The sequence below is a fragment of the Muscardinus avellanarius genome, assembly GCF_963383645.1.
Source record: "Muscardinus avellanarius genome assembly, chromosome: 15".
NCBI classification, from domain to species: domain Eukaryota; kingdom Metazoa; phylum Chordata; class Mammalia; order Rodentia; family Gliridae; genus Muscardinus; species Muscardinus avellanarius.
In genome coordinates, this window is record NC_137801.1 from 30,266,700 (window position 1) to 30,287,767 (window position 21,068).

The 21,068-nt window shown below is 43.4% G+C and overlaps 1 protein-coding gene across 2 annotated transcripts in view; it reads left to right on the forward strand.

Moving 5' to 3' along the window:
• CRIM1 (cysteine rich transmembrane BMP regulator 1) overlaps window positions 1-21,068 on the forward strand; it is a gene marked incomplete at both ends in the record, with an annotated part of 205,607 nt that overhangs the window by 172,889 nt on the left and 11,650 nt on the right. For both annotated transcript variants that reach the window (XM_080711934.1, XM_080711935.1), the window contains 2 exons: window positions 1,163-1,378; window positions 5,759-5,980. In XM_080711934.1, the coding sequence (XP_080568060.1) occupies window positions 1,163-1,378; window positions 5,759-5,980 (438 nt within the window). The remainder of the gene's footprint in view (window positions 1-1,162; window positions 1,379-5,758; window positions 5,981-21,068) is intronic.

A 21,068-nucleotide genomic window follows, 5' to 3' on the forward strand; every position in this document is an offset into this window, starting at 1 on the left:
TCCCAAGCATGCACCACCACACCCAGCTGGCCACTGCTTTTAAAGTAATGGCCCCGCACACTGCTCTCATAGGAGATTTCAGCCCTCAGCAGACAGGGCCCGACGTCCACTGAGCTCCAGGCGTGAGCTACCCGAGCTATCTCCGAACTCTTCCTCAGCAAGATTCAGTACTGTCAACACCTCCTTGAAGTGCTTGTTGTCTTTGGACTACATGAGTATGGGAATATGGCTAATGTCTTCATACTTCTCATTTCCCCTGCACAACTTCAGGGCTACTCCCAATACCCCTCCAGACATTCCAACATTAAATTCCCTCTCTATCATTATCATCTCACCAAGGGACTCAAAACACCTCTCCTCCAGGGAAAGAAATCATGGTTCATCAGCCTGTAGGCATTTACCTCTCCAGATGATGATATCGCCAAGCAAATGTTTAGTCTCAGGTGAGGATTTTCGGACCGTCCCTTCCGCGGGAGCATTCCTGCTCAGTGCGCTGGCAGCCGCTGAAATGAGGCGCGGCCCACTGACAGACAGCAGGACGTATTTCCAAGAAGAAAAGTGCTATGGGTCCCAGAGATAATGAAATGGAGAGGGCATCCATCATTTGGAAGTTTTGTTTAACTATTGGCACATTCACTATCCAAACAACTAAAGACAGGCTTGGGCTTCAGTCTCCTGGTATTCTTTAATACTCTGAGCTCACAGTTTCCTCTTGTGTAAAACGGGATAAAAGGGCCCACTTCACAGGGTCGATGTAAGGAATAAAGTCGATGAATAAATGTAAAGTGCTTAGTGTGGAAATAATTGGACCCTAGCAGGCATTCAGTAATGAGAGAACTGTTTTGCACAACTGCATGTTCTTAGAGATGCCTGAGCGGAGTCCTCTCCCTGTAGTTTAATTCGTATTGAACTCACTCATGAATATCGGCAGACTCAAGCCACTTGAACCTCACTTCCTAAAATTGCCTCTCCTGCCGTTGTCTTCTCTTTGTATGCATGGGATATGTTTCTTCTCTTCACCATTTTCTTGATAAGAATAGAATGAGATCTTCAGACGCGTCCTCTTTTCTCTCCCTTAAAGCCAACAGCACCAGGTTCTTCAAGAGCTGAGAAGGGTGCAGCTGAGTAACGTCTTGTGTTTTGATTCCATGTCACCCTCCAGACGATTTTGTGGTGCAGAAGCCAGAGCTCAGCACTCCTTCCGTCTGCCACGCACCCGGAGGGGAGTACTTCGTGGAAGGAGAGACCTGGAACATCGACTCCTGTACGCAGTGCACCTGCCACAGCGGCCGGGTGCTGTGTGAGACGGAGGTGTGCCCACCGCTGCTCTGCCAGAACCCCTCTCGCACCCAGGACTCCTGCTGCCCACAGTGCACAGGTAACTGACGCGGTGCCCCAGCCCGCGCTGGCATGCAAGGACGGGTTCGGGTTTGTCAATCTGCAGGGCCCGCAGGTCAAGGTGAGCCCCACCTAGGAGCATGCCCAACCTGGGACGCAGGCAGGAACATCTGGCAGCCTGCTTCCTGAATCCGTTCCCTTCTGTCAGCCACATGTTTATGCAGTCAGTAAACCTTGCACCTGAGGTGACTTTGAAAGGAGATTGTTTCATCTGCCTTTTTTTTTTCTTAACCCTGTATCTCAGACTCAAGGACTAAAACTTGATAGTCCCCTCTACACCAAATTATTCCACGTGATTTTGCTAATGTGAAAAGTTTTGTATCTAGTATGAAGAGTAATAATAAATAATAGAAACACAATTCTTTGAAAACTTAAAAAGATGGTGAAGATACTTTTAAATCTGTGTAATGCCACCCTCTAGAACTTGCAGTGGTTAATAAGTTAACACCCAAGAGTATTACGGGACTGACATTGCATATGTGTAAGGAATATTATTATTTTCTTTTTATTTCTCGGACTATAGATAGGTAATTTACGGTCATGAAAGAAATATGTTATAATGAAAGTTTTTCAGGATTTTAAATACAAGTTACTATTTATAGCTAAAATAGTACTTCTAATTAACACTAGACTATATATATATATATATATGGCTTTTTCAAGAGATATTTAACTTTATATATAAAATTACCAAAATGACAAAACTGCTTTTATTTTGGTGTTGCTTAATTTTCTCATCCTTTCCAGTTATATCAGTAGCCACTTACCTTCTGAACATAATATCCTTAAATTTTTTTTTTCAGGAAAACACAATCCTTCATATTTTACTTTCTTTCTGTTAGACCGTCTCCTTGGCAGCTCAGCGTTTGTTGTTCTGTCGTCATTTTTTTTTTTTTTTCGATACTGGGGATGGAACCCAGGAGCATTCTATCTCCTTGCTACACCCCAGCCATGTTTTGTATTCTTTATTTTTGCAATAGGGTCTCACTGAGTTACAAAGGGCCTCACTAAGTAGCTGAGGTTGTCCACGAACCTCGATCCTCCTGTCTCCCCGTCACCATATTCAACACACTCCTGGTGTGTTGGGAGAGTCACATTATTTACTGTTGTCACTGTGAGTTGCAGACAAGATAGTGTCATCTTAGCACAAAACTTTTGGTGTGATTAGCAGCCACATAAATAGGACAAGCCTAGTTGGGGCGACATCTTTTCTAGCATAAGAAATGGTGCATATGTGTTGTCTTCAGGACACGTGTGACCTGTTCCTACATTTCTCTCATCACTATTTTCCCCAGATCCGAATCCTGCTCATGTTTTTCTGTTAATAGAGCCATGACTCTTCACACCCTGTCAGGAGAGCTACTCGTGACGATGAGCTGATAGCCATTCATGTATTCATTTTCCAGTTATTTATTGAGTGCTTGAATTGAGCTGTGAGATTACAAGATTTAATAAAAACAGAAAGAACGCTGGTCTTATGGAGCAATCGCCCTAAAGAAGAGCCAAATAACCCAGTGTACCACACATTAAGTAAATAATGATAAGGAGGAGGAGTGCCCTATAAGAGGGATTCAGCAGTGTGTGCAGCTCAGGAAGCTTTGACCTCAGTAAGAAGTGGCCTGGCGCCATTCCAAATGGATCTGCATGAACACAGGATTGATGTTGGAGGGTCAGGGGAGGATCACTAGCACAAACCCACTGAAGGGACTCCAGACTCCAGGCTCTACCTGTGAAGAGGAGAGCCCTGCAGAGACGGGCCTCCAGAGAATGCCACCTCCAGTCTCCCAGTCCAGGGTGCTTCAAACTAGAGGGCAGGTGCAGAGCCTGCGGGCTCCAGCCCAGCAGGGCAGGGCATTCCTGCAGTCCTCGCTGCGGACCTGGGCAAGCACCCCCTCACCTGCCTGCCTTTGACTTCTCATTTGTAACATTAGTCATGGGTGATAATTTTTCTCTTTTCATATAATTTGAGATATACTTAATGATATCTCTCATCTTAAACCTTACAGCATTCTGTTTTATATGTCATTCTAAAGATTACTCTTATCTCTGGAAGTAAGAGCATATCTAGAATAATTTATATTTTAAAATATGCCACCCATGCTATAATCTTTCTGAGTTTTCCACTCAGCCGTATTGCAACAATAAAAATGCAAAGGGCCTTAAACCTCAAGACATTTTTTTTACATCACAGTAAACTTCAAGAACAGCATTGATAAAGTGGTATATTATACACCTAGAAACGTCATTCAAAGCCTGAGGACACTTGCATTTTAGAATAGCCGAGAACGATGTATGTGCACACAAGGAAAGCTATGTACCTTCAGGTTTCCAACTTGGAGGTGCCCTCTCTTAAGCAAGGTCTTAAACAGAAATGGGTTTGTGAAGAAAGACTGCGCATCCAGCAGACACTCCGCTTCCCCAAAGTAAAAATGAGAGAATAGAATGGCATTGACTTCTTTCCTCTAAGTTTTTTTCATTCATTATTTTCTAGGGTTGGAAAAAAAAAGCATAATACGGAAGAGATAGTGAGGTAGAAAAGAGAGAGAAAGAATAAATGACCGCCAGTAATGAAAACCACTGGTCAGATTAAAATTCAGGAGTAAATGTTTGGAAGGGAAAGTAAAAAGAACGGGTCTCTGGAGACGGAGAAAGTGTTCCAAGGAAGGAGAATAATGAGGAGGAGCCTGGCGTGGTGGCGTACTCTTGCAATCCCAGTACTTGGGAGGGTCAGACAGGAGGATTGCAGGTTCACAGCCAACCTCAGCTACTTAGTAAGGCCCTGTTTGAAAATTTTAAAAAAATAAAATCGGGATGGGATGGGATGTACCTCAGAAGCAGAATGCACCCGGGCTCAATCCCCAGTACTAGATAAATAAGTTGACAAATAACGGGCATGTTTGCAGGTGGCATCAACGATCAGGGTTTGGTTAGGAGCACTCTGCCTAGTGGAAGAGAGCTTCATGCTCCTCCCCTCTCTCGGCCCCATCTCTGCCAGTGCATGCTTCTGTTCTTTGGGGTTCTTTCTGAGCCTTGGTAAGAGGCCTCTCAGTCGCAGGGTATTCATTTCTGCTTTGTCACTGCTGTGGCAAACTTTGTGTTGGGTACTACTTGAAAGAGCTAAGCTAATGTAACCCATGAAAGGCTTGTGATTTGTGGGATCCAGAGTGAGTTCAGGGTGAGCTGTCTTTATTTCCAGCCAAGGCAAAAGTTAGCAATGGCCAGTCTCTTAAAGAAAACATTATCCCTAGGCAGAGATGACCTCAAAAAGGTCACTGAGAAAATAATCCCACCTCACTGTGTTTATCTGCCTATATGTGTGTGGGATCTCCGGACCCACACCCAAAGAAAAGGACCCAGAGTGCACCAGGGCAGCAGAACCAGTTGCCATGCTCCCAGTGTGCCTCTGCCTTCAGAGCTGGTGATGGGTACCGTTGGAAGGGGAGGGGCTGGGCCAGTTCAGTGCCAGCCTCGTCCCTGGTCCTCAGAGAGGCGCTTCTCATCAGATGGCACTGTTAGCCATAGGGTGCGTGGGAAGCAGATGGAAGGGAAACGTGACATTTAGAGTTTCCGCATCATGCAGTAACTACATGTCTGTCTCAGTTATTTCAGTTTCATGGCCGAAAATAACAGAGTTCATGTGATTCAGAGAGAAACATATAACTTTCAACTGTGTATCCACTGAGAAAACACATTTCTGTTAGAGGTTTGCTAGGTACTACTGTCATGTATTTCACTAGATTTTTGTTATTTTTTTAATGTGATACGGGGCATTGAACCCAGAGCCTCATGCATGCTAGGCCAGCATTCTACCACTTGCATATATCCCCAGCTCTTCTGTGTAAGACCCTTGAGTGGTAAGGGTGATTGGAAGTGGATAGTGAACTAACAGAGTAGCAAATGAAAAAATAACATCAATTGTATTAATTGCAGATGGTGTGCCTTTATTGTTAAGAGATTTTGCGTGCTTTCTACATAGAAAATGCACAGAAGGATGGCGGTAGCAACACATTCACCCATTGAAGAAGTTGAAAGTTTTGTCCTGGTCGACCTCTACCCATTATGCTCCAAGGCCTGGGTCCACCCCTAGTAAATTAAGACTTTGTTAAGCTTAAGAGAGGGCAGAGTGCTTCTGGTCTAAGCAGCTAACCAAATGTGGGTAACAAGTCTGTTCTCATCTTTGTTATTTTAAAATGCAAGACCCTGCCTGAATCCGACTTTGGGATTTGTGACTGAGCATTATTAAGGGGCACACAGCCATAGTGACTAGGTGTGCTTTGCTACATCTGAGTGATGCTCACTGCGTTGCATGGTTGGTGGCCCACAGCATCTTCTTTGCTGACATGTATGTTCATTTTTCCAGATGAACCTCTCCAGCCTTCCTCATCCCATAATGAGAGCGTGCCTAGTTACTGCAAAAATGATGAAGGGGATATATTCCTGGCAGCCGAGTCCTGGAAGCCTGACGTTTGTACCAGCTGTGTATGCATGAATAGCGTAATTAGCTGTTACTCTGAGACGTGCCCTTCTGTATCCTGTGAAAGACCTGTTTTGAGAAAAGGCCAATGTTGTCCCTACTGCCTAGGTAAGACCCAGAAAAAGTCTTTCATCTCTACCATTGACTGCCATTTGCTTAGATCAGTTAATATTTTTGAATTTTTTTTTTCTGGTTGACATGCCACACAGGCCCAATGTAGAACATCAAGTAGGGAAAAGGTGTGGAAGATGTGCTCCCAAAACACATTGAAAATGAAGAAATGCACTCCCAGATTGAGATGGTACTATGCACCGTCGTGTTGTATTGGGATCCGTTGCTGGTTTAGGATTTTCAATATCAGAACTCTCTCTACCTGATTATCTTCAATGGTCTATTCTCTGCCATTCTTATTTTAGAGAATATTTAGTGTATAAAACTTGCCTCTGTCTAGAGATACTAAATGTGAAATACTAATTTTACCTCCCAGTTTTTCCATTTGTACGGCACTTGGTTGATTCTTCTCAGGCCACATGGCTGTCTCTGTGGACAGCCTAGGCACACCAAGCTAGTCCTGAGTAACTGACAACTTCCTCTCCTTCTCGTGGCCTGTCGTGACGCATCTTATGAGCCGAGGACATACATTTATTAGCCCCTAACATTCATACCAAACTAGTCCTGTGGACATAAGCCAGATGCTGTTCCAGAGACCAGAAGGCGAGGCTGAGACAGCTGGCACCTCTAATCAAGGACAGATCCTGCTCCCAAGGCAGGATCACTCTCTATTATTGCTTTTGCATCCAGCGCAGCTCATAAAGTCAAATGAAAGATAAGACACATCCCAATTTGATAGCAAGCCCGTAATCAAAGTAGCAAATGAAATATTATGCCAATTGTATTCATTGCAGGTATCCTACATTTGTTGTTGGAGATTTCGCATGTTTTCTAGACACAAGTCATTGCAGATATTTAGAGTGATACATGGAGAGAAAGCGCTTCAGGCCACCAAGCTTTGTGGCAGTTAAAAACGTATTGCCTCTCCTCAGGAATCTTACAGAGCTAGCTTTTTCTCCATGTAATGACCAGAGTGTATTAAAATTATGTTTTGGAAGATAGATTCTCTTCTTCAGAGTGACCATCTATTTATATCATTTATTTTCGCACTATGGTGCTTTTGAGAGTGAAGTGGAGGCTATGAGCCACAGGCCAGGAGTGTCCGTGGTCAACTGGGACGTGTGCTAGCGCTTTGTGTCTGGGGTGTGGGCCCCTCTGTACTGCCCACAAGCTTTGTAGTTCCTAAATGGAGCCAAGGATATATCAAAGCATGCATCCAATTGAGTGCTATTTACTTTTTCTGAGAGCTGATCAAAATTCACACAAGAAATGGTACTTCTTTTGGTGAGATTTAAATGAAAGCTATAGCTTGGGGGAGAAGAGTACAGCCCAAATTATTTCAACATCAGAAGTTCAGTACTAACAGAGAGGTTCTGTAAGTCACCCACAGTCACCTGGGAAGCCAGGGCCAGAAAGCCTGAGAATCTCGTTATTTTCAAAGGAGACCTCCAGGGAAAGAGCTCTCCTGTGTCCAAAATGCAGAGATTTTTGTTTGTTTAGGTGAAATTTTCTTATGTTTTGCTGCTTGATTGGGGAATTTGTAATTAGTGAGTGATTCAACTAAATTTGTTTTCATTTGATAATAGTAAATTCTCTTTCTCACAAAACCAGTAATTCAAAACTTGTGTAAAGGAACCTGAAAATTATTGTATTCTATGTCCATCTTTAATGTCATTTATTTTCCATTCATGCTTTCAATTCCTGGGTTATTTAAAATATACACTTTTGCCAGGCATGGTGGCACTATAATCCCAGTACTCAGGAGGCTGAAACAGGAGGATCGCAGATTCAAGGCCAGCCTCGGCTACTTAGTGAGGCCTCTGCAATTTAGTGAGACCGTGTTTCAGAATAAGGAATAAAAATATAGATCTGGGGGGTATAGCTCAGAGGTAGAATACTCCTGGGTTCAGTTTCAGTTCTGCAGAAAAAAAAATATGTGCTCGCTCTCATGAGCTCTTCTTTCTTCTTTCTTCTTTCTTCTGTCTCTCTCTCTTCTTTCTCTCTCTCTTTTCTCTCTCTCTCTCCTCTCTCTTTTCTCTCTCTCTCTCCTTTAGTGTAAGAAGGAAAGACCAAATTTGGCCCAAACTTGTGGTTTTGTTTTTAAATTGGATTGCAAACACTTTCAGTAAACTGTGGTTTATAGAAACTTGTAATTTTATAGTGGAATTTTTTTTCCCTTTCCATCTCCCTTGGCAACCCCCCCCCCAATTGATTCATGTGTAATTGTATTCTTTAAACCTGTGCATTATCTTCGGGAAATAATGTTAGGAAGGTTTAACATTGGATAAGTAGTAACTGTGCGCTGAACTTAACCTATTCATCCTAATGCTTCTTACGTCTTGTATTATTGAAATAGTCATTAAGCCCTTTTATCTGCCTGTGTTTATTTTGCAATAGCCTTGTTAGACTTCCCTCTTTCTCATGTCGCCCTTCCGTGTCCACACGCTGACAGTTCAGTCCGTGACTGTGCTTCAGGGGTTTCCTGGCTGTAGGTTTGTTTCGTGCCTGTTGTTTCTCTGACTCGCGGGCAGCCTGGCCCCTCGGAGGCGCTCGCTGCCTCTCCTGGATGAGCCTCCATCGCCATGCAAAGGTCACCTAGCGGGGGGAAGGGGAGCCACCGCTTGGCATGTCTCAAAGCGCCTTGTTGCCGTTTCAGGGGCGCCCAGGCCAGGGCCGCCTTGTTTCTTGTGTCAGCTTCCTCAGTTTCAATCCAAATTGCCTCGTCTCAGGGCCACGTGCACCTCACAGACCATCCCAGCCCCACCATGGTGCTGCTCTAGCCAGAATATTCTCCCTCGTCAGTGAGCTACAGATCTCTACAACCTTAAAGCTACTGTGAAGCTGACCTATTTTTCTGAGTGGTCAAAACTTAGAAAATTTGCTTACTTTCACCTTGTGAAGTATCGTTTTTCCTTAGCATAAGAGGAATGAAAAGTGGTGATCCTACTAAAAGTAGTCTTCTAATTACAAGTATTTGTGTTCTTTTCAGCTAAATTATCAAGTCACTAATGTGCAATGATAATGCTTTTCCTTTGATGTGTGAAGGCCTCATATTATGTGTGCTAATTTAATAGGATGTGTAATACAGACATAATTAATAGGATTGATGATTAATTTTGAAAAGTGAACAGCTTTGTCTAATTACTTATAATACCCATCATTAGGGAATTCATCCTTCAGCTAGAAAGAAACTAAGTAGTAATTACCCAATCGTTTTAATGGAGCATCCTCTGATTTTCTAATTTTTTTTTTCTTTTTCTCTGCTGGCTTCCCACACAAATATACACAAATTGAGGTTTTATTTTCATAGGTCTTTTGCCTGTAAAGATGGCATAAAAGACGACTCGAGTATGAATCAGATGGAGATGAAAGGTCCAGTGGGAAGTCTAATGTGTCACGAGATTCCTCCTAAGGAGCAGCGCCCTCCCTCACTGCATGCTGCCCCATGCAAGCCGGGCTGGTTTAAAGCAACCCCTGGCCTAGCACTGACCTCATGCTACCTGCCTCTCTTGAACCTTTCCAGAGCAAAAATGATTTCAGTGCCTGAATGAGAGCCTTATTCCATGACTCTCTGGAGGGCGGCAAACAAGTAAACCAGAGTGCCTGTGGAGATGCACACCCAGCCCGCAGCAGCTCTGCCCAGGGGGGGCGGGAGCGTTCCCCTGGAACCTCACTATGTCCCAGGCTCAGTCACTCCTGGTCAGAAGTTACGTAGAGCACTATTTTGATCATAAAGAACGTTCTTGGTCTAATATGGGATCTTCAGGCCCCTTTTGTTTCTGGAGCTTACCTGTCAACTCTGGAAAGCACGATTCTCAGGTAAACCCTGGTCAAGCTGGTCTAGAGTAAGTAGCTCTAGGCTGGCTACGTCAGAAGTGCCACTCAGCACGCAGGCTCATCTTGAGAATTATGACTGGCAAAGGCTGACTCGTAACTGAGTTGTTGTGGAAGAGACTTGAGGTCAGATATTTGAGCCATACTTGATGGAAATCTCTGAGTGTTGGTGTATCTTTCTCACTTAAGAAAACTTTGTCAAAGGTTAGTTGTTTTCAGATAATATGGTTTGTGTTTACTCTACATATAGAAACATATGGTCTATAACTTTAATATGAACAAAGTTGAGATTCTGATCACATTACTTAAGTCACTTTGGGAATGTCTTTATCATATCTTATGATCTGAACATAAGCTCTATAAAAATTGTACATAAAAATTATTTTTTGTGGATTCATGTCTATCTGATTAGAGTTTAGCTATTTTTATAAATTATATATTAATATTTGAAGTGGAGCATTCCCGTGGAGTCTTGCCAGCCTGGCTCACGTTGGAACTGTATTCTCGATGTGATATTATAACTGTATAGTGATCTTCTCTATAGTGACCTTTAACAAGAACATGATTAAATATAATTTCTCCCTAACAGGGGAGAGGTTTGTGTTTAAATCAAATCACAGCATTCCTTTTGCTCAAATTTCTGTTTGTTAAAGGCTATTATCAAAACAGTCTCTTAGATTGCATGTATGTGTACACAATCTTTTGGGAACATATTTTGATTATTGTGTATTTAAGTCATCCCAGTAATCAAATATAGTAAATACTTAATTTAGCATCTTTATACAACTCACGGGATTTTATGTTACCCATTTTCAAACCATAATTTTTTTGTATATTGGGGATCTTCATTGGAATATTTTTAACAGCTCTTTCTCCAAAGTATTTCCTTGAAATTAAAATTTTTTGCAATTGGAAAGAACTTACCTCAGAGTCAAAATAAAAAAATGATCGTACTTTGTCACATGATAGCTGTATTCCATGGTGATTATGATATAATGCTGGTTAGTTGTCTCATGAATATGAAAAGAATAATATTGTCCAGTGCCTCACAGAAGTGCTGTGGAATGGACATCATGTACGTATGGGCGAGGACTTTATGAATGGTAAACAGAACGTGAAGGTATCTTGGCCCCGCACAGTTGCTGCTTCTGTAAGGAGGTGGCTGCAGAGAGGAGTTGCGTGCCTCCAGTGGGGTCTGGTACCTCCTAACTGTACTCCCTGCTTCTCAGACGGAAAGCCTGGATACGACATCTCAGTGGTGAGCTTTCCAAGGACCAAAATATATGAGATAGTCCTTTGGTAGTATACTTCCTCCTGCCCCTCTCATCTGTAAGGTCTGTGGCTTCTGCAGTTCCCTTCTTGTGACACAGGTGCTCTCTGGTGCAGCCGTGTGGTGGCGGTACCTTACCTGCAATCCGCACCCCACTGTCATGCCTCCATGTGTTCACAGGTGAGAGGGCACAGGTGAGAGGGCGGCACTCTTATTCTTGTTTACTTTGAGGAGCTAGTCCCACTTGAAGAGTCCCTGAGCCCCTGGTGTGCAGAACACGGTGGGAATGGAGTCGGGGGTTTCTCCTAAGGGCGAGCGCTTCCAGGGGAACTCTTGTGCACCTCCCGTTTCTTCCTCCACCACCGAGGGCGGCTCCTGCCCTTTTGCCTGGGTTGTTACAGTCAGTGCTAACAAGAGTTAAATGAAGGGCACAAGATTCAGTCTAACAGGATGGCAAGGGAAACTGAATGCATTCTGTGTAGTGTTTAGTGGGAATTAGCCTAATGTTATCACAACAAAAATAGACGTGTCTGATGCCGGCTTGTTTAGATCTAACCCTGCACCCTAGATCTCCCATAAGCAGCTTTTTCTAATCCCTGCAGTGCCCACTTCAAGCCACCTTCAGTGTAGATCAAAGTTGAGGCTGTCCAGTTAACTTCAGGAGCCTCTGAGCCGCATCCTCTGTGTCTGGGCTCCTGCTCCAAGTCCTTGTGTTAAAGATTCTGCTACACAGAAAGGAAGCCATGTAGGTCTACCAGCATGTGCCCTTCTTATTTCTGTCTAGGAGGCCTGATCTGATTTTCTACCCTCTAATGGTCAGGGGTGGGTAAGTAATTGCCTTTCACAGAAGGGCCCATCTGATGAGGACCCTGTGGAAGCTGCTGGTAGAGTATTGCTAACCAGGTGTAGCCTGCCAGGATGAAATATCCACAGGGGCAAGGATGGGCCAGTCTTGGAATCTAGGGGCTTTCACCTGAAGGTTTTCCTAAAATGATGCTGTCCTGCTGGGCGTGGTGACACATACTCATCATCCCAGTACTTGGGAGGCTTAGACAGGAGTTTTGTAGGTTTGAGGCCAGTATGCCATAACTTAGCAAGATCCTGTTTCAAAATAAAATAATAAGATATGGCTGGGGGTGTAGCTCAAGAGGTAGAACACCCCAATCCAATTCTTAGAACCCTGTGATGAGCACAAATGTGCGTGCATGCATATGCACACACACAGAGATTCTATTCTTTGACTTTTCCACAAATAGCTTACATCCTAGAAAAATTTATATTTTTCCCTCTTGTTTGAGAAATCTTGATCTTTCACTGTTCCTGCCTTTCAGGCTGCTTTTATTTTTCAGAAGGATTTCTGTGTGTAATCTCCACGTACCTATGGACGTGCCTTGGATTGTAGGCCTTGCTGTCACAGGAGACAGTGTTTAAACTTGAAATGTTTCTTTGAATTTCACTCCGTGAAGTGCTTATTCTGCACATAACAAATGCTTAACACAAGGATTAAGCTCCACTACTTAGAACTTGTGTTCTCTTTGCAGTAGGAATCAACCAGAAGTAAATGTGTTCACTAGTTTGGTAAGATTTCTCTTCATGGAACTCAAGTGTATAATTCTTCTATTCACTTGAGACCTTGAACAGTCAGTGTGTTAAAGCAACATGAAAGGCTCTTTTGGTCTTTCTAAGAAGGTTTAGGTTTCCCATCCCAAAAAGTAGAAGGAAAAGAGTAAAGCAAAAGAAAAGACTTCTAAAGCTAGATTGTCTTTCACAGCAATGAAGACATTATACAGCCAGGCTCGGTGGTGCACACCTGTAATCCCTTTACTTGGGAGACTGAAACAGGAGGGCCGCAGGTTCGGTACCAGCCCCAGCAGTGTAGCAAGCCTCTCAGTGACCTAGCAAGACCTTGTTTCAAGGGCAATGGGTGTGGTGCAGAGATAGAATGCTTCTAGGTTCAATCCTCAGTACCACAAAAAGAAAGAAAAAGACATTGTATAGAGGTAGGAGTCAACCTATGTGATAATATTTGTCTCAATTTCCTTATATAAAGATAAAAATCAAGTATTTTCTTTATTAGAAATTAAAAGTTATAAAAAAACCAAGTTTTTAATGAATCCATTTTTTTCATGTTGAGCCAAAAAGCTTCATTGTTTGCTGAGAGAATTACCATTTATTAGCTCTCTGCTTCGTTGAAATTGTCCAGAGCCCCGAATCTGTGCAAGAGTTCAGTTGATATCCATCTTCACGCTCCCGCCATCCCTGCTGTCCCCTGCACCAGCGTGTTCAAACTGCTGTCTGGGCCTGTGGTTCTCTGCACACTTCTAGTGGCCTGTATGATGTTTGCTCAGATTTCTGCTTCACTGCAGTTTCTATTTAAGGCTCATCTTTATGTTGAAGCCAAACAAAAGGTGAAGCTAGTTTTTCAAACGGGCTGCTCACATTTCGTGTGTTCTCCTAGCTTGGAGCATGTGCCCAGCCTGCACCCAGCTGGCGATGCAGAAATGAAAATGGCGTCACGGGCCAGGGACTTAGGTGTCTTACCGGTTAAGAGAGAGTAAAACATAAGATGATAAGTGCCACTTTATTCCCCTTTGGGTTTAAGAAAGAATATTGTGGTGCATCGTTAGAGTGTACACTCAGAAGTGCTTACTCAGATCAGCTGTGCCATTGGTGATGTTTGGCTTCCCTCTCCACTCCCCTCTCTGAATCTCATATTACCCACAGTGTGCATAATGCCTTTTTACACCTGCCTAGATGATTTCACTAGTCTTTTTTAAATCCCTCCAACTAACAATGTCCACTGAAATGGAATGTTCCGAGCAGGGCCTGCTGTTTGCACATCTTCAAAGCCTTTGCCACATGCATTTAGATGTGGACTCTCATAAAGCTGAGGAGACCCTCTGGGTTGAGAAGCCTCTCCTCCAGGGCAGGGGTCTCGGGTGCTCTATTCACTGCTGCGTCGCTAGGGCTCAGACACTGCTCTCCTGTGTGGAAGGAAACAACTCCCTACTACAGTTCTGTGTTGGACTGACTTGCGAGAGGACTTGTTCTGAGAGCAAGAGCTACATTTAGCCTCTCAACCAGTGTGATCCCAGAGTAAATTACTTTTCCAGACTCTGAATAGTACACAGGAGATTTGAAAGCACTGATGCAATTTCTAAAACTGCCTTACTTCCTCCCAGGAAGTTACTCCCACACGGTGACCACCGGAACAGAATTAGAACCTCAAGTATCCATCCCAGAAAACTGTCTCCAGGCAAAAATTGAAACCCCAACTATAGCACAGGTTGAAGTTGATTGTGAGGCCTCCATTCTTCCAAGGAGGAAAGAGGGCATCCATCTGGAGATTGTTTCTTCTCAGGGGCTGCTGTGTAGCCCGCATCCTAGTCAGTCAGTGATGGCTGAGCATCCGTATCAGAGACTCCTGAGATTCTGAATTGGATCTTAATAGAGGAAGAAGACAACACTCCTAAATTTCTCCAGTCGTTAATTAGCTTCATGGTATAATTAAAATAGCTCAGGAGTAAAAACAAAGCCCAACCTTCCCAGCCTGTTAAGGCTTTGTTTCTTATCTTGAAGAGACATGAGACTGCAAAGTTTAAACAGAAGTCAGGCTGGGAGGGATGAGCATTTCAAGGCCTCATTACTTCTTCCTCCCCTTTCTCATCAATCAATCCTAGAGAAATGTAGGGGGAACAATAAATGCTGGCAAGGATGTAGGAACTACTGCTACATTGTTGGTGGGATTGCAGATTAATGCAGCCACTTGGAAAACAGTGTGGAAAATCTCAGAAGAATGGAAATGAACCTAGTGGTTACCTAGAGTGGTAACCAATGCATGTGACCCATTTATACTACTCCTGGGTTTCTACCCTGAAGAGTTGAAACTGGACTGCCATGGTAATGTGTGCATGTCTGTGCTTACAGCAGCACAATTCATAGTTGCCAAACTATGGGACCAGCTGAGGTGTGCCCATCAACAGATGCATAGATTTAAAAAATATGGGATATACTCACAACGGAATTATACTCAGCCATAAAAAAAACAAAATTATGTCTTTTTCAGGGAAATGGATGGAGAATATTATGCTAAGTGAGATTAGTCACAAAAAGTCAAAGGTCGGACATTTTCCCTTATGTAGAAGCTAGGGAGAAATTGGGACACAGGAGAGACTCCAGACAAAGGAGGAGAAACCCTAGTGGAGTGAGGGAGGGGACCTGAGGGAGGTGGAAGTGGAGAAGAAGACTGGAAGATGGGAACACTTCAGTGGACATGATGCACACACACAGATTTATCAGTGTCGATCACAGTGTCATGCAGGGAAGGCAGGAGGGGGAGGGGGAGGGAGTCGGATGGAAACGGGAAATAAAAAACATGAATTCTTCATTTCCACCACACAAAGCATTGTGCATTTTTATCACAGCCATAGAGACACAAGATAATGTTGTTCATATTTGAATCCAAGACAGAGAGGACGTGTATCTGAGGATTTCATAAGCTAAACTGTCCCACCAATGGAGCCGCTGTGGCATAGGGCTTTGGACTTCTGCCACGCAGTATGATTATGGTTGCAGAAGCATATACGCATCCTTTAGCTGGGACTTTGTCATTTCAAGATGACTCTGAAGCTAAAAGATAGAGGCCAGAGCTAAGGAAACCAAACACCAAGGCTGATCTAAACCAAGGTGTAACCGTGAAATCCTGACTGTCTTCCTTGCATATTTCAAAAATTGGCCCCAGAAGCTATTGCAAAATGGAGATCCCAGAGCTGTATGAAGCAAGGGCAATGTCACTGGAATGCATTTGTATCCTGCTGCAAAGACTGTTAGAAGGAGATCACATTCATTTGGATACTTAGCTCCTCATGTGCTTGCTTTAAAAATAAGCTTTAAGCCAGGAGTGATGGTGCACGCTTGTAATCCCAAAACTTGGAAGGCTGAGGCAGGAGGATTGCAGGTTCAAAGCTAGCCTTGGCAACTTGGCAACCCTCCGCAACCTAGTGAGACCCTCTTTCCAAATAAAATCAGGCTGGGGTATAACTTGGAGCTATAATACCTCTGGTTCCAATCCCCAGCACCAGTAAATAAATATATAAGCAAGCATTGTTGTATTTGTGTCATATGTTTGCCTTGGAATCTTCTAATTCTCTTCCTTTGAGAGAGAAAGTGAGGGAAGGAGACATATTCAGTGGAGACTTGCAAGGAGGACCATTAGTCCTCATAACCCCTTTTCCATCTCCAGACATATGTGCAGTTAGCTGAAAAACATAGTACCCCCTCTCGGTGTCAGTCAGCTGTACCAGCTTTTGTTTGTGTGGCACTGCTCCCTGCCCAGAAAGTGGTCCTCCCTCAGTCTGTCCCGCTGTGCGGCAGGCAGAAGGTGGAACCAGGCCCGCTCTGGTTCCTGTCCTCTCCTGACACTACCTAGCCACACTTCTTGGGCACTTAACTGCTGTGTGCCTCCGTTTTCTGTGGACTGAAGACAATACCCCATCTCTTGAGCAGTGGAAAGCAAATGGAGTTGATTTAAGAGAAATACTTAGCACTTCTCTACAGCAGGCATTCAGAAAGTAAAAGTTATAAGCATTACTAGGTATGGAAGAATAAAATGTCACGGTTAGCGTAAGCAAACCAGTTGAAGCAATAAATGCAGGAGTCAGAATTACACAGCATTTGATAGTCAAGTATAAACCATTATTTTTACTAGAATGTTCCCAGCCTCTTTCTACTACATTCCTCTTCTAGCTGAGTGCCTAAAATTCATTTATATGTATTCTCATTTAAACTATGCTGCTCCCTTAAAAGATTACAGTGACTTTATTAACTTATTATTTAGGACTTCATATTATGTAGACTGGCTGCCATGTTTCCCTGTTTTGAAAGTTTCCTAAAACCTTCCAGCAGAGCTTGCTCAGATTTACCCAAGCACTTCATGGCAGGAGGCATTATTCAGGGCATGTGTTTGTAAAGAATGGGGACACCTACACCTACTAGCCATCTGCTGAAATTTGTTCTGTACTTTCAGGTTTCTGTTCAGGACATTGGACTTTCAAGGAAAATTTAGTCAAAAGCAAAAATATTTCTATGAAGCCTTAGTAACTACACTCTGATCTCCTCCCAGCCAGATGGCAGCTGTCCTGGTGACGATTAACTAGGGCTTTTCCTAAACAAGAGTCGGCCATTACTTCACAATAAAAATGCAGTAGAGTAGTAACCAATGCATGTGGCTTGGTTTTAAACCATATTTGAAGAAACAAAAACTGCTCTTTTGAAAAGTACTGTTATTGTGATTCAAACTGATTAAGTGCAGAGAAACTATAGAAAGCCACCCCCTACGTGAAGTAGCAGAGAGATTTTCTCTGTTGTTGTCTTTGAAGTGGGACTCATCGTGGTTTAATGACTAGTGCCTTTGAGGTCTTTGCCAGCCTTGATGTAAAACATCACGGCTCACCCAGAGCCAGGCATTGGCACCAGATTAGCTTTTGCTGGGTCCTAAAGGTTTTAGATGGTCAAAAGGCTTTTCTAGAGAGCCCCTGGAACTTAGAGCCAGGGTGAAGGTCCTGCTAGTGCTGCCCACTAACAGTGGTCTGGCATCGATCTCTATGCTCTGCCCACCTGGCACCCCAGTTTTCTAAACCCAGTAAGGTAACTTCCTGATCTCAAATCTAAATTAACTTACTTGAAACTGACCCGAAGCTGAAAGCTTCTGAGGTTGTCAGTGATGAGTAGCGCTTGAATGGAACAGAGATAAACTGGTAGAGACGCCTGGAAGCTAGGCCCATGACAGTCACCCACGCCCCATAGGGAAACAGCCTCACTGAGGCTGTGCCACCAGCTCCCTGCTGCCTACGGGTCCTATCTGCCTCTGAGCATCGTGCACCAGGAGACTCTGTGCGGCTCCCAGAGTAATGGGTTCCACAGCATTTGTGTCAACAGTTTGCTGCTTTGAGTGCTGAGTCCACATGGAACTTAGGAATTATTCTGGCAATATGGAGAAACTTTAATTTCACCTGATTGGTGGTCTGAAGTTTTTGGTTCATCTCATGGCCTCAAAGGTACTCAGAATGGTTGCTCTTTCTCTTAAATCATGTATAAATACTTTAGGCAGTGATCTCATACAGTTATTACATTTACATACATGCCATATTATGCTGTGGCTCGGCACTTGGTCTTTGGTATTGATTTGTGGTTATTTTTTTTTTTTTTAAGTATGTTGGAATTCTAAGCAGGTCAATAGCTTTCAGAAAGCACCACATTACATGAACAGGTTTCTAGAACCAAGTTCAGTCTGAGTGTTTCCCTTTTCCCTCCCATATTCTTATATGTATATGTGTAGGGGGATATGGATATGTGTATGAAATTCCCATTCTATATATTTTGTTATCAAGAATAACTTTTTAAGGAAAAATATTCACCCTTGAGTCTAAAGATCACTTAATATCTTTTTCTTTCTAGATATTATGTAATTATCCTTTCTGCACGGTTATGTTTAGACAATCCAGGATGCCTTTTGATAGCAGTAGAGCATTGTTTCATACTACTATGTAAGAAATCATTTAAATATCCCCTTATTGTTGGGCACAGAATTTTTCCCCTAACTCCTTACTATTACAAATATATTGTATTGAACACTGCCATAAACAACGGCCTTTAGGCCTTATATGATTATTTCCTTGGGCTAGACTACTAGAAATAGAATTATTGTATCAATAGTATAAATATTTTAAAGACACACGAAGGATGCGTACCAGTTTTTCCTGTTACCGATTGCCATTGGTATTTTTCTGTCACTTCCAGTCACTGGCTGAAATTTGTCCTCCTTTACCTTGGTGAGCCTCAAACATGTTCTGTCCCAGTGACAACTTCATTGCCATGTTCACGCGGAGAGGCTAAGAGTTGCTAGGTTAACTACTGTATCCCTGGTTGGCATAGAGTGTCTGGAACGGTTTGATAAGGACTGGCCAGACCCTGACAAGATCACCAACTGTTTACTTCTTAAAGCAGGAAAATGACTCCTATGTTGGAATTACCTCCAGCTAATCTCTCTTGAAAGAGTCATCTTTCATCCCTCCCTCCTCTCCTCCTCCCTGTCTATATCCCAAAAGTTACTTCTCAAAAATAGCTCTCAGATCTGACCCCGCCTTTCCATCTTCACCACCTCTGCCTTGATCGAGGCTCATATCGCATCCCCTCGGACCTGATCCCCACCTGCCTTACTGCATTACAACATCTATTCTCTCACATTTCTGAGTTCACTTCTGAAAAAGTTGCTAAGACCCCCCTCCCCACCATAGAATAGGACCTCAGTTTACGGTTTTCATGACACTTTACAGTTCATTTCCAACCTCATCTCCAGCCACCACCCCCTCCCCGTGCACCCCGACTCTCCTATCTCTCCAATGTGCCAAGCTGTTCGGCACACCACCTTCTGCTTGGAATGCCCTCCCTCCAGCAGCTTCCTGTTCTCGTCTTCATTCCTCAAGGGGAAACTCGAGCATAGATCCTCAGTTTAGCCTTCCACCTCCCAGCAGAGGTAGCAGTTTTGTCTTCCATGTTGTTCAGCCCTGTATTCAATTCACATTAGGCTTTGGTGAGGAGGCCGAGGGCGGTCTCCACCACCGTCAAGCAGCCCCCGGGGTCAGGGTGCGCCTTCCACGGCATCGGTGGTAAAATCTGGCTAGATGTGCAAATGCCTTTCTAATGTTCAACACATACTTTTTCCTCAGCATCTTGATCTAATTTTAAAAGACAATTTTGACCTCATAAATACTAGTAGCATTGATTGATTAAATGTCCTTTTGAGTATCTTTGTCAAGATCGTAAGAAAATACAGACCAGGGCTTGACCTGGAGTCAAACACCTTTGTACAAAGTGCCCAGCATTTCTTTGCTTCTAACTCATTGTCTTCCTCTTCCTCTCCAAGAAGAGAACTGGCAAAAATGCTTTGAAGGAGCAATGCAGGGAGAGTGGACACGAGGGGGTGAGGAGCCCGGCTTTCACTTAACTCCAGTACCCTCGCACAGTAGGGTAGTCACTCAGATTGTATTCATTGTTGTTGGTTCATGCTGTGAACTGTTAAGGGTTTATGTAAAATATAATCAGTAATACTGCTCTATAATGGAATGTGTCTTTCATAATGAATTTTCTGCATAATAAACTCTAGCTGTGATGGCCAAAACTAGTGTGTTTAATGAAATGCTGGCTGGCAGTCAGAGTAGTACTTGAATTAGGATCACTGGCTACCTCTCTCAGCCAAGTAGACATGCAAGTTTTAGAGATCTTAATGAAGTCACCTCTTTTAAGGATTTCCTGTTAGCAGAATCTCGTGTCATGAGTTTGATTTGAAAGTCTCCAAGAGAGTTTTTAAACCTAACAGTCAGTGCACCGAAACGTGTTCCATGGAATGTTTACAAATACAGTGAGGTCCCTTCTTAGATGTTGAAAAGTGGAATTCTCATTACAACCAGAACTTCCTATAATTATTCAGTGTCCCTTGTGGAATCCTAGGCGGCAGTAACAAGGAAAAAAGTTGAAAAAATGTTGAGAAACAGAAAGATCATACATTTTAACACTTTGCTGTAAGATTCTTCCTGTACTTGGGCGTTCTGGGTTCTGTCCTGTGTGTCTGTTCAGTGAACACTGATTTTGCCAGAGTACCTCAGATGCTCTCCAGTAAAAACACTGAGCCCTGGGGGCCACCGCACTGCTGGGGAATTTCCCTTCCATATTCCTGTAGTTTTTTTTATTTGCTAGTGACCACCCAGTGACCAGCGGTGGGTTGAACTGCCTTCAGCGTCCAAGCATAACGTTTTTCCAGGTTGGTAGGAGTAATCCAGTTCCTGGCCTGCCCATGGTGGGAATGCTGCCTCTAGTTTCTCAGGCCACTCGCCCCTCTCTACCTGGGCTACTGAGCTGCCGGTCACTTGGGCTCATTCAAAGTCACTGACCTCAAGCTCCAGAAGAGAAGAACTGGTTGTGAAA